Consider the following 13,145-nt stretch of genomic DNA (forward strand, 5'->3'; position numbering starts at 1 on the left):
CATCCAACTCTGCTCTCAGATGTTAACACAATAGAAATCAAATGTTCTGATGTCGGTTTGAAAAGAATCACTTATTAATTACACTATATTATTATATTACATCATCACATTATAATGGAAATAATGTGCCAGGAGAAATCAAATCTAATTGGCATATGCATTTTAATAATTTAACAAAAAATTATGAATTTGAAATATATCTAAATATAATGAAAGAATGTAAATTGTGTCATGTTTCTATGTTCCTTTTAGATATTATTCTTACATACATTTTTGTTATTAATAATTTTGTACTTTTGTTTTTGTTAATATATTATATTTACATTTACATTCAAATTTAAAAAGTAAGTCTGTATTAATATTTTAGAAATTTTCTTTGGTTTAGAAATAAATAATTAACAATTACTGTAAATATACCAGAACATTTCAAGAAATATACTAGCAGCCTACATGTGTTTATAAAAGTAGGCCTAAAAAATTCCTGTATATAAAAAAAGAAAAATTATATATTATTTATATATATTTATATGCAACATTATTTATAAATGCATAATATTTATAAATGCATAAAATAAAATAAAAAATGAAAACACAAATCATTTGATAACTTTCTCTTTGAACAATTAACTTAGAAGATGAAACTATCCTATGTGTTTCTTTAAAAATGTGTAATATTAATATTGAATGAAAGTGCAGTATTTAAGCTGAGCGCGCGGCTCTTTTCTGCACATGTCTGATTGAAGCCGTCAGCCTCGGCCTCGATATTTCTGACAGAGCGTCTCTCTCCGAGTCGTGAGGAAAACGTCACCGTCACTTTTGTGTCTCGCTAATTTGCAGAGAATATGCAAATCAATGACACATCTTTGGCTCGCGATACATATGTTTGCAAGATGCACGGTTCAGGGGTCAGCATTGAAATGGTAATGTTTTTAAAAAAGAAAAATCTGACAACTTTATTTAGCCTGGCTTCCAATCATCAACTCACAACATGGAGGGATGTATTCTCAGAAAATTGCTTTTTTTCTTATAAATAAAATAGAGTGTTTATTTTATTTGTATAAGCTTTGAGATGCTCAAGACCTCAACAACTGATAGGCCATTTTAAAGACGATATAGAAATGAGTTAAAAGAGAATATACTATGTGAGAGGAGCACCAGTTTAAAGCACAATTTGTTTTGTTGTTTTTTAAAATTGAAAGCTTGCAGCATGTATGTTGAACAATTTGACTGCTATTTCAAACATTTATACCTTTTCATCTTTGATGTTTTAAGTCTTAGTTAATATTACTTGAGAGAAAAAATATATACAAGTTGATCTTGTTAATTTAATTTGATATATTTTTTCATGTTTTCTTCAAATTTTTGTGAGGTGATTGAATTACATTCCACAATATTTCGGCGCGGTCTCTGTCAGTCACCATTAATACGCGGCTTATTCATTTTGAGTGGCTGCATTGTGCCGTATGCCACCCTTGGAGTGTAAAGAAAACGGGGCGCACCAGATTTTCGCCCTGCGCCTGCTTTGCTCAGCGCGGGACCATGGGATCAGAGCGGAGTCAGGGGTAGCCCGCTTTGGCCCGACCGCGTCATTGTGAGTCTTGTGTGTGCGCGCCTCACATTCTCACAATGTGTTTTTAGGATAGAGAAGCTGCTGTCTTGAGCTTTGCATTAAACAGTATTGCTTCCGCCTGACTTGGTGACAATACGGCAGGTTTTTTGGTCCCTTTTTTGACTGCGGCTATGAGCTTGGGGGTGTAGCTGGGTGGCGCTGGGGTGGCGCCGGGTGGGGGGAGGACTTGGTCAGCCACCCACATTGGCTCGCCTTGATTAGCAGCCTTACCTGATTCTCCGAAGATCCGGCATCTTCCCCCAGGAGCTCGTTGCGCACTTCGTCACTATAGGCGATACGTGACCTTTTCTGCAAGGGGGAGAGAAAGAAAGGATGAGCAAAAAGAGAGGGAAAAAATAAGTGGGAGAATATGGCTTTTTCATACTATAGTGTTGACACAAAAAAACACAGCCGACATTTCTTAAGCACGGGAGCCCCCTAATGGAACTAGGTGACAAACTTGGAAGTTGTGCACTGCTCTAGCTAGTCTGGTTATACAAGTCAGACAATATACTTCGACTTGGTTTGGGGTGCCTGCCGTGCTATCGCAGAGAGGTGATCCACAGACTATAGTGCACTTGTGCTGGGGAAGAGGAGAAGTGGCAACCCTCTCGGCCCACTTAAACAAATACAAGTGGAGGGATGAAACGGTTGATCCTGGCGGAGGAGGCTGCATTGGGGACAGGGGCGAGAAGGAGAGAGGAGATGTATTATGAGGAAGTATCACTTGTCAGGGCTAAATCTTTTCTAGGGGCCCTGTCGCTAGCTGTCACCCCAGTGCAGTGGCAGCCCGTGTGTGATAGCGCCGATGCTAGCGACTAGAGACAGGGAATTATTCATCAACCATTGGCGGTCCATCGGATTTGGGGATGCCTTCCACACACACACACACACATATACACCCAAATAACAGGGAATGCCATGTCCAAAAAGACTTCAAGACTTTGCCACCTCCCGATTGTTGCAGGGTTGCATGGAATTGTACGCCTTGTTTACAGATGCCCCGGCCCCATAGAAAAACAGGCTCTTGGCAAGCCCTCTAGACTAAAGCACATATCACCGCGAGCACAAAAAAGTGTTTACTAAGCCATGCTACACTTTCCCTCCCTTGCCTTGACAGGGGTTTTCGAGGTGGGCTAAAATCAAAGGCCTACACCTACCTACCGGCATAGCAATGAAAATATCAGTTCTCACAACAGGAATTTTCTATATTTATTTAGTCCTCCTCTCCAAATAATAAAGTGCAAGCTACACCAATTACCTGCTGGGTTTTTCCTCAAGTACTATCTTTCTATTATCAGCAAAAGTTTGAAGTTATCGCTTGATGCAGAGACCGAAAGAGACACCGAAAAAAATCCTGATTGAAATAAGACGGGAGCCAATGGCAGGCGAGTATTTCTGTTTGTACGTGGTGGTAATGTGAGGCGGTGAGGGGAAAGAGATGCCTGATGTGATTTGGGTGTTATCGTGGCGAAGGAGAGATCTCTGGAGTAATTATAGAGACAGAGAGAGGCTGATTGACCCAACCACAAAACCACATTAGATAAAGACTGGGCACAACAATACTGAGCCGCAGGGACTGGAGTGGTCACAGGGCGCGCTGTGGTCCTGAGGAAATAAGGAACAAACACCACGGTGATTGAGCACATACTAGGAAAAGTCATTTTATAATACAATTCATGCGTTTGACATTGTTAGTGTCAGCGGTCAAATATGTTACAAGCCTTTTTTTATTATTTGGATGATGTTTGGCCAAAAAAAAAACAACAAAACATTTTGATAGGGAATTTTTAGGACATTTTTCTCTGTATTTAAAATCTGTTTAACGTGAAATCAATACGAAAATTGTATCAAACTAAACTATGTTCAAGAGGTTATGAATGACAAGTCAAATATTTTTGCCAATATTTTCACAACAGCATTATTCTTATATCAGAGGTCTTCTTTTAATTGTTATAATACTGTCATTTGTTAGACACAAAATATTTAAATTTTAACAAAGAGTATAACCATCACTGATAGACTGATATCTTATTATAAATATTTATATAAATAATAAATACAATTAAAATATAATTTAAGAAATCTATGTTTTAGAAAGCCAATCAAATTTATTGCAACAAACAAAATAACTATTAAAGTAAAAAAAAATAATAATAATAATAACCCTATAACTTCATAAGTCATACATTGTTCCCTTTTACCTTAATCTGATCAAAAACTCTACAGCCAAATCAGAAGACAAGAGTAAAGTTGTGCACAGGGTTATTGTTCTTGCTGCAGAACGCCCACAGATCATTTAAGTGAGTTTCATCCTAAAGACTGAGGTGCGACAGGGGGAACGTCATGACAGTGGCACTATAATTGAGACGGGGAGCAGAGTGAAGCTTACACCACTTTAAACTGTTTTCTTCTGCTCCTGGTTTGTTCTAAATAGCTGTTTGTTGCAGATGCACTTCCTGTTTTAAGGGAATACAAAAGTAGTACTGCTGTACTTACTGTAGCTCCCACTGGAAAACAAGAGCTTTGGTAATGATTAGTGCCTTCCCTCTTCATGTGCCACACAGCAGCTGTATTGACTGGTGACAAAGTGACAGGTTTTGATTATAAAGTTTAGTGTAGTACATGAGTATTGAGGTCATGAGTGCAGTGCTGTTCTTACTGTAATCCTACACATAATTATAAGATCTATAAAGAAAGTGTGTCATTCTATAGACACAATACAAGAGGATCTTAAAACTAACTCCACTAATCAGCCCCTAATCTAAAAACGAAGGAGCACTTCCAAAGATACCTTATTGCTCACAAAGAAAAAAAGTATTTTTTTAATCCTTTTGAGGTCTGTCTTTTGTCAGGGTTTTAATCTTGGGTGAGAATTTGCTTCTATTCCCGGAAGCACACAAGAAAAGTACAAAGATACATCTTAACTTTATGCAAAGTGGCCCTCCTTTTAAAAGTCGGAGCGTCCCGTCAAACGCGTCAATAGAGGTGCGGCCGTCCTGTCACAAACACACGTTTTGCCTGCGCTGACATGGAGCGCCAAGAAGACACACAAGAAAAGGCATCAAAATGTAATTACATATGCATGCATAACAATTCATATCAGATATGCTAATAAGATCAGCATAATCCTCCCAGTAGAAAATGATACTTATTTAATTATAAGAAATATATGGGTCTTTTTGTTTCAAGCCTTTTAAGTGCAAGAGCTTCTGGGAATAATAATCCAAATAAACTCCCCACTGACAAATCAAATATTGGTTCAGAAGCTGTTGTCGATTTCCATCTTTTACAAACATCTATTTAAAAAAAATGTCCATTCCTAATAATTACAACTGTATCCACATTTCAGTGCCATTACACTCCCCTCCTCGCTTTTCGCCCGGTGCGCCGAGTGACATGGAGGACGAATAATTGTGGCGCCTGGAAAGCAGAAAAATGTAAACAGTTCATTAGAGGGGGAATAAAAGGCGTAAAAATACCCAGGGGCAGAGGGTAATGAGGGCCCTGAAGTCTCCTCTTCCCCAGTGCTGCCTTGTTCCTCCCGAGCACACCACTGGAGGCAGAGCACCAGCAGTAATTAAGAATGTGCCTTTACAATACTGCCTTTTACTGCCAGTGGGAGAAGAGCCAGCATCTCCAAATATAGGCCTAATAACACTCATGTCCAAACAGTGTTTTTCTATAGGAATGTGCAATAAGTACCCGAGTGTTTTGTGTAAACAACTCATCTATTTTTACTTGGGCAAAAACAACTCTGGCACCTCCTCACGCTCATATACATGTCATATTGTACACTCTAGGAAAAGAAAGGCAAGTCTTCATTACACTTTCTTTACTGATGAAGTTAGCTATTGGACAATTAATTACAATAACTAATTGTTCCAAGCATCAAAAGGAGAACACGAAATAGCAAGTAATACCGGTACATATTTGGTTTAAAGTACAGTACATATACAAATTTCATACCAACAATAAAGGTTACCCGACTTTAAGGTCATTTTTCATAATCACATGCTCAATTATGTTTTTATGTTTTAAGTACTTTGGTCTTCTTTGTGTTATTACAAAGTTCTATAAAAATACATTTTGACTGACTGATAGCATGGACCAAAAGATGCCTACTTTTCCCTTATCAACAATCATGTAAATATCCATAAACCACACATTTTACTCAAAGGTTAGCTGTTCCGTGTCTTCTTACTCCTGCTGTGATTTTTTTCCCAGGTGGGGTTAGGACCCTGCCCCCTCCTCTCCCTCTTTCTCATGGGGCAGAGGTGGACCCGAGCAGCCCAGTGTTGAAAGGAAGTCGAGACCTTTAAGCAGCCGCGAGTATCACAACAGCGCGCTCAATAATGCATCTTGCCTTGGCGGGGGTCTTCACACACTATTGTTCCGACAAATCGTTAGAAGTGTTCAATTACTCTTTACTTTTTAGCCCAAGATATCGTCAAAAAAGACAAAGCACTCGGCGTGTCACAGAAGGGTGTCATTGTGAGTGTTTTGGTGTCATAGAATACGAGTGCATGACATACTGTATCTACAATATCCAAGGGAGCATTCCTTTGGAGGACGTGAGCGCGCGCTAGCCCTGTGTGCGTTCTGTCTGCCTAATAGAAGAGCAGCGGCAGCCTCAGATGACAGCATGGGGCCTCTCATTAGCTCACAGGTTAGTGCTTTGGTGGCTTCCGTACACACGCGAGACATTGTATTGTGTTTTTATGTGGTGTCAGAAAATAGAACCGGGGGGATCGAAGCGGTTATGGAAAGAACATAAAGGTAAGTGATCATCAGGGCAGGCTAATAATGTTAGCGAGGCTGCCACATAAGCACACCAGGCAGGAGGCTTCAAAACAATCACAATGGACAGAGGGCTAATACAAGAGCAGGCAAACTTTTCAGGTCTGATCTGTGACAATAAATACAGTGTTTAACTATGGTGATATATAAGGGCTTTGATTGACTATTTACCTGTCAGTTATTTAAACAGAAAACTGAGCAGACAATAAGCCTCAAAAATGACGAGGAGCCCCGAGACCCAAGACAAGACAAGAGGCAAAACTAAACAGGAACCTGCTGAACAAGGTCTGTTTGAAGAAGCTTCAGGTTCACGTCTCTGTGGTTGTTTCTTTAAGGCATGAGGAACCATTAAACCCCATATTGAAATCTGAAGGCTCTTGTAATGACAAATCAAAGGCCGCGTCTCCCTTCTATCTCAGTTCCTCTGCTGACGGTAGAGGAGCTCCGGGCCCCGGTGTAGGAGGGGACAGAGGAGGAACAGTAAAAGAGGCTGTAGTCGTGGTTACGAGGAGCAGACAGCACTGGGTCCAGGACTGAATCAATGAAGCCCAGCCGACAGGGAGGCAGGCAGCCGGGGCCCATCACAACGCAGGCTCCCGGCGTGCAGTGGGGAATAAAGTGGGCCTCCTCGGGTCAGCACCACACAAAAAGGTGAGATTAGAGGGAAGTGGAGGAGGATTTCTCCCCAGTGGAGGTGGAAGGGGGGAGGGAGGGTGAGGAGCTGTGCGGTGCGGGATACCTGGTAAGCCAGGGACCAAGCGGCCTATTAGCCTGTGGCTACCTACATATGGTTCAGTGAACCCTCTGCTGAGAAGAGCTCCTGTGCTATCTGTCTAGCATCGCTGTTTAAAGAAAGAAATAGCTTCACTCATAACCCTTTGTATGCTTCCACTCCTGACCTGCATTTATGATTCACGTGTGTTTGAAGTCTATTCTTGGAGTGTTATCTAAAATTGAAATGTGTAATAAAAAGTCCTAGACACAAAGGCGGAGGAGTGGAGCCTGCTGCGCGCGTGAGCATGTCCGACAGTGGACACGCTCAGAGCGCAGTCTTCAGTGCGGCGCCTTTTCTTCTAATGCCACCATTGTAACACCTGAATGCTGCAGAATTAGCATAAGAATACAGCCGCGCACACAGGGACTTAGCCAGATCATTATCTCTATATATTTATGTATACTTTGTTATTTGACTGGCCTGGACATATTCAAATGCTGATGAGGCCAGAAAGGCCCCCAACCAGAAGCCCTTCCAACATGTGCCCTCCTGAACTGCCCAGAGCAGGGCTAGTTTCTCGGGACTCCCAGGGATTGTGCTGGAATTCACAACATTTGTTTAGAAAAGATGAGAAATGCCCAGCTGAGGGTCATGAAGCCTTGTTAACATTTCTTATGAAGATAAAATATAAAAAGGGACTTTTAAATGGCATGTTTTTTCCCTTTCACAACAGCACTTAAAGCACTAAATATGTTGTGTGAAACTGACTTCCAAACAAAAAAGCACAAAGCTGGGATTGTAGTTGCCAAGGCAGAACAAACAGGAGCTCTATGGCGATGAGAAGAACAAAACTAAAGACTTTAGTCTCACTGCAGGAGTAGGCTGATGCTCTAATGGTGGCCAACCTCTGGGATAATTGAAAAAAACCTAATTCATCTTCCACAATGTAATTCTGATCAAGGCCCCAGCCAGAATACTCCGCAGGCTTCAAAAACACCAGAGAAAAGGCAAAATTGTCAGTCGCTGAGAGCAAAACACACTTTGCCTTTTTGTGCTGGCTGGCTCATTACGAACACTTAGGACGAAAGCGAGGAAGACTGTTTAATTGTGTGAAGGGTGCGGGCATCAGGGTTAAAACAAGAGCAAACACAAGGAGGAGAGAGAGAGGGCCACTGGTTAAGGAAGCGACAGAGAAGACTTCTTCCTCTCTGCTGCTGCTGCCTTTTTTTACTTATTAAACCAGGAGAAAAACACAGAGCCAATGATTCATAATATATTTCATAAATACTTCATGAATCCCTGCGCCATACTTAAGCCAGACGGGTAAAAAGAAAAACATTGTCACCTATTCTAGTAGCGGCTTGTCAGCACATCACTAGGGAGTGGGTGTCACATGTCACTTCTGGTTTACCCCAATGCGCGGGACAGGCTGCAGACTGGAGGTAGGACAGGATGGGGAACACAAGAAGTGAGGAGAGGGGAGAAAGGGGAGGGGAGGGGGGTGTTATCATATCATTGCCCCGTGTCTTTTAGATTTTCCTCCTTATTATGTTTGGCCCGTGCTAGCTCCAGTCACTCAATCACACACGCCCCGAGGACAGTGGGACCTGGGAGGGCGCGTCTGAAAGCTATACTGATCGCTGTCAGTGTGAGCGCGGCGGGCCACTTCCATCGCAGGGCTGCTCGGGACAGGGGCGGCGGGTGAGGGGGGTGGAGAGGGAGGTAGATAAGCGACGAAGGAAGCGACGAGGAAGACGGATAACGCGGATGAAATTTGCACACCGCCCAAAAACAAAACCAGCGCTCCGGGCGTAATGCAGATGGGACCGGTGTTCACATAAAGACCAGAGTGATCCGTGGACAAATTGGAGCCTGTGGACGTCTGCTGATCCACTGTCGAGCACAAATATAGCAACAATGTTAGAAGAAACTGAGGATGTCAAGAGTATTCAAGAGAATTTAGTTAATGAGTAACTGTGATCTATTAATCCAGGTCAGAATATAATCTACTGTGAACTAAAAAATAATAATGGTAAGAGTTTTAAAAGCAAAATGACATTGTTTAAATTCAAACAAAGCACCAAAATGAATACCTTTTACCATTTATTCACGTCAGAAAGTTTGTTTTCTAGAAAAGCTGGCCACTTACAGGAACACATGATTAGATAGTGGTAACAAAAGCAAATTAAATATTTCATTACAGTGAAAAAATAAGTACATCGTCTGACAAAGATTTGACCAATGATTTTTCTACTTTAGTCTTTTTTGTGGCTAGTAAATTTGTAGTATGTGCCATTTTAATTCATCTAAGGTGTTGTGTCAAAAAGTATAAAATACCTCAAAAATATCGTTATCGCTATAGCAAATATTGTTATCGAATACAACATTTTTTCTCCATATTGTTCAGTCCTAATTGACACCGTTGACACATATCCAAAGTCATAATGCTTCTTCTCACAATACTCGTAAAACCAAAATTTGACATCAGTGACATCCCTTGTTAAAAAGTGTAATTTAGGTCCAAAAATATATTTCTGTGATGCAATGCCAGCTTGAGAAAGAGTTTAACGTTTCAACCCTCCTGATGACATTGCCTTCAACAAACCATCTCCCAATGATTGTCTAAAAATCTTAATCCATCAATTAATCTCAATTTGGGGAAGCATCAACAAAAAGACAAATCCTGGAATCCTCAAAGCACTAATGGAGGATTTACTGTACAACTTCCAAATTAAAAATCTGTTTGTTTACGTGTTCAATCTGAGAATATAGGAGGAAATCCTTGTCAAATCAACCGTTCTTTCATGACTGGTTAAGAGTGATTAGACTTTGGTTGTGTTGATGACTTGTTAAGCGGCATTCCATAAAAAGAGGCAATCTGACTTCAAAACAACACGCTTTAGTACGAACAAGCAGACCAAGGCAACCTAATGCGATTTTAAGTGTCCAACACATGACTTACGATGGTTTGTTATGTCGACGTAGTAAGAAGGACAAGGGACCTTCGAACATGGATTACACCAAGACAATTTGAATAGGCTCAATTCTACAAAACCATTTCAAGTTTGAGTGACTTTTGGAGTTTCGAAGTTAAAAGTTGGAAAGTCCTCGCAACCTTGGATTGTCGATCGCACTAAATGGGACCCCTAATTACACTAATGTTCCTATTTGAAACTTGAAGAAAACAATGATCCTTATATCTTTGGAGGCCTTTGCAAATCTCAATAAAGTTATTACTCCAGCTAATTTGATACGATAACACCACCTTGACCTCTGGATGTGAAAATATGAATTAAAAGCATTTAATTTAAACGCAAATTATCTCATGAGTGTTTAAAAGTCCTTCAAAAATATATCCATATCCAGGTCACCAAACCTTTCGGATTCCAATATGCCATCTTTGGTCCATGCATTCAATAGAGCTCTGCAAATAAACTGTTCAACGTCTCAAGGTTGTCTTTGGAAACCACGTAAACTCCTCTTCCTTTAGGAATAAAGAGGCAAACGGCCACTTGAGTACACAACCATGAGTAAATGGGACTAAGAATGTCTATAGAATTTACTCTGTGATTAAATTTAAAACTCAAAATGATCTTTATGTTGGCGTAATTTTCACAACTTGTATAACATAAAGAATTGTAGATTGACCAAATTAATTACTTGTTTTGCACAATAACTCTTTTTTTTTTTTTTTTTTTTTACACAAAATTCAGCCATGCGTTTTAAACACTAAACCAAGGTTAGATTTTTTTGTCATTTTAAGACCTCACATGTAATACAGCTTTATAACTTTATGTAATACACTTCTATGGTTGCTGATAGAATGCAGTAACAACAGAGACGTGACCTAGGATTAATTGGACAGACATCCTTGGACACATAGACTGCTATAGAGATAACTTTACATAATAATGAACTGCAAACTGCCTCATAACTACACAAGGTAAAAGTATTATATCATATTCACCGAGTTTAAAAGATAAGGAGATAAAACAGCCTTCACCACACGGCATTTGGACCACATTATTGAGTTTACAATTAAAAATAGAAGTCTAAAAGGGTCATTCTTAGCAATATTGATTTTTTAAGCCAAGCGACTGATAACTAAAGAAATTGTTCTCTAAATAAGTGACAAAAATTAGACCAATATCGCCATCTACTGGAACTATAGGGTAACAGCAACAGCTATAAGAAAAAAATTCAGGGCAACAATGTACCAGAAGTTTTTATTCAAGTTTGATTTCTATCCTTGACAGCAACACATATATTTTAAACTATAAGCAGCAAAATACATATGGTTACTTGAAAATGCTAGCTCCTAATTTCTGCTTAAAAAATTTAACTTTGATTGGGGAGGAGAATAAAAATAAAAAGCTTTGAAATTCAAAATACCTAGAGACAAAAGAGGTGTCTGACAGAAAATCACATGTAAATTTCTGGGACAAAGATATTTAGTGACAGTTTTGTGCTGACACTTTGTCGCGCCCCACGTGGTATCCAGCACACAGTCGCAGTGCTAGAGCCACATCCAGCCAAATGTATTGTGTTTTGTAAGACACAACAGAAGCTGTGGCCCCCCACCTTCCCCACTGGGACAGACCAAACCAGGCCCTTTGAAGATGGTGCCTCTGTTTACCCGATAGATTTCATTAGATTAAGCCCGCGTTAGACAACTTCTTTTCCTGATCAAAGCTGATGCTAAGAGCTACGCCGTTCTGCTGCCACCGACTTGAAGGCAGCGCCATCAAATCGGATTTTCATTGTCCTTCTTAATTTTGTCTTCACTTCATACAATCCCACTGTTGTCCCATTTTACATGCTTATTTGTCATGGGCCTCTACCTTTTGAACCTCCCCCGTCCACCCGTCAACAAGCAACTGCATACAGGGCATCTGCAGGATTTTACTATTTAACCCAAAAACAAAACAAAACATTTTTTTCATAATTTTTGTTTTTAATTCAAATTATTTTTTTAAATAAATTGATTTAGATGGATTGTGAAATTGTAGAATTAAGACCTGAACAGTCATCCATTATTTTCAAATGATTTAATCTGACAGACTTAAAGCAGTGAGGGAAGGTAGAATAAGTGTAGTATAAAAGTTTAAAATGTTTGGGAGTTATTTTAGCATTTCAATTCATTATTTAGGTATACAAAAAATTAAAATCTATATATTTTCTGACTTTGTTCTGTGATTCCTTTATTTTTAAGGCCTTGACTTTGACCGGATAAACTACAACACAGTCTTATGTCTAAAGATGCAGTGAATTACCCTGGGCTAAACTATGGGAGATGCGTGTTGGGAGAAACTGTCTGGATCGACTTGGACATTGTCTGTAAAGGTGAAAGAATGAGGAGTGCAGCTGGCACACCGGTGGTAGCAGACTTCAAACTGAGGGTGAAGAAAGAGGGTTAAGGTTGGAGACGCCCGTAGGAGGCCGGTGGGGGGTAAGGAGACAGGGAGGGGGTGGAACTGAAGGAGCAGAGGGAGAGCCTTGATATCCGCCAAAAGCACAACAAAGCCCAGGCCTTTTACATTAAAAAGAAAGGCGATTTGGTTGAGAGTGTCATGTCCTCTCCGGGCCAGCGGGAGGCAAGAGGCTAAAGCGTTTGGCACATCTGAGACACATCTGAGGGGCTGCAGTCCTGGCCTTCTGAACACTTGCATCAGATTTACGGCAGAGCGGTTCAACTCCGTGTTCCTGTGTCAAGTGGCTGCTGAGGGTTTAAATGCAACTGTGATCTGACCAGGCCACACACACGGAGCACAGGCAGAGAAAGTGTACGGCACACCAGGGAGAGAGAGACCACTGCACTTTTAAAGAATACTCAGAGACAACTACAGCCATTCAGTCAGACTAGAAACACATTCAGCTACTGATGACAAAAAGACCGCTTGGGTCAAAATGGATTTCGCCAAATAAAGTTATTGTTTTGAAATGAAGCACTGTTACAAAATGTTGAATATGTTATGTGTCTAAGTGTGCATTCATATTGCTGCTAATCAGGACATTATTTAT

General features: G+C 40.3%; 1 protein-coding gene across 2 annotated transcripts in view; it reads right to left on the bottom strand.

The window, feature by feature from the left end:
• The window catches only part of vti1a (vesicle transport through interaction with t-SNAREs 1A), a 99,252-nt gene that overhangs the window by 81,974 nt on the left and 4,133 nt on the right, over positions 1–13,145 (bottom strand). For both annotated transcript variants that reach the window (XM_033984804.2, XM_033984806.2), the window contains exon 4: positions 1,841–1,918. In XM_033984804.2, coding sequence (XP_033840695.1) covers positions 1,841–1,918 — 78 coding nt within the window. The remainder of the gene's footprint in view (positions 1–1,840; positions 1,919–13,145) is intronic.

Source organism: Periophthalmus magnuspinnatus, chromosome 19, assembly GCF_009829125.3.
Source record: "Periophthalmus magnuspinnatus isolate fPerMag1 chromosome 19, fPerMag1.2.pri, whole genome shotgun sequence".
In the NCBI taxonomy this organism is placed as follows: domain Eukaryota; kingdom Metazoa; phylum Chordata; class Actinopteri; order Gobiiformes; family Gobiidae; genus Periophthalmus; species Periophthalmus magnuspinnatus.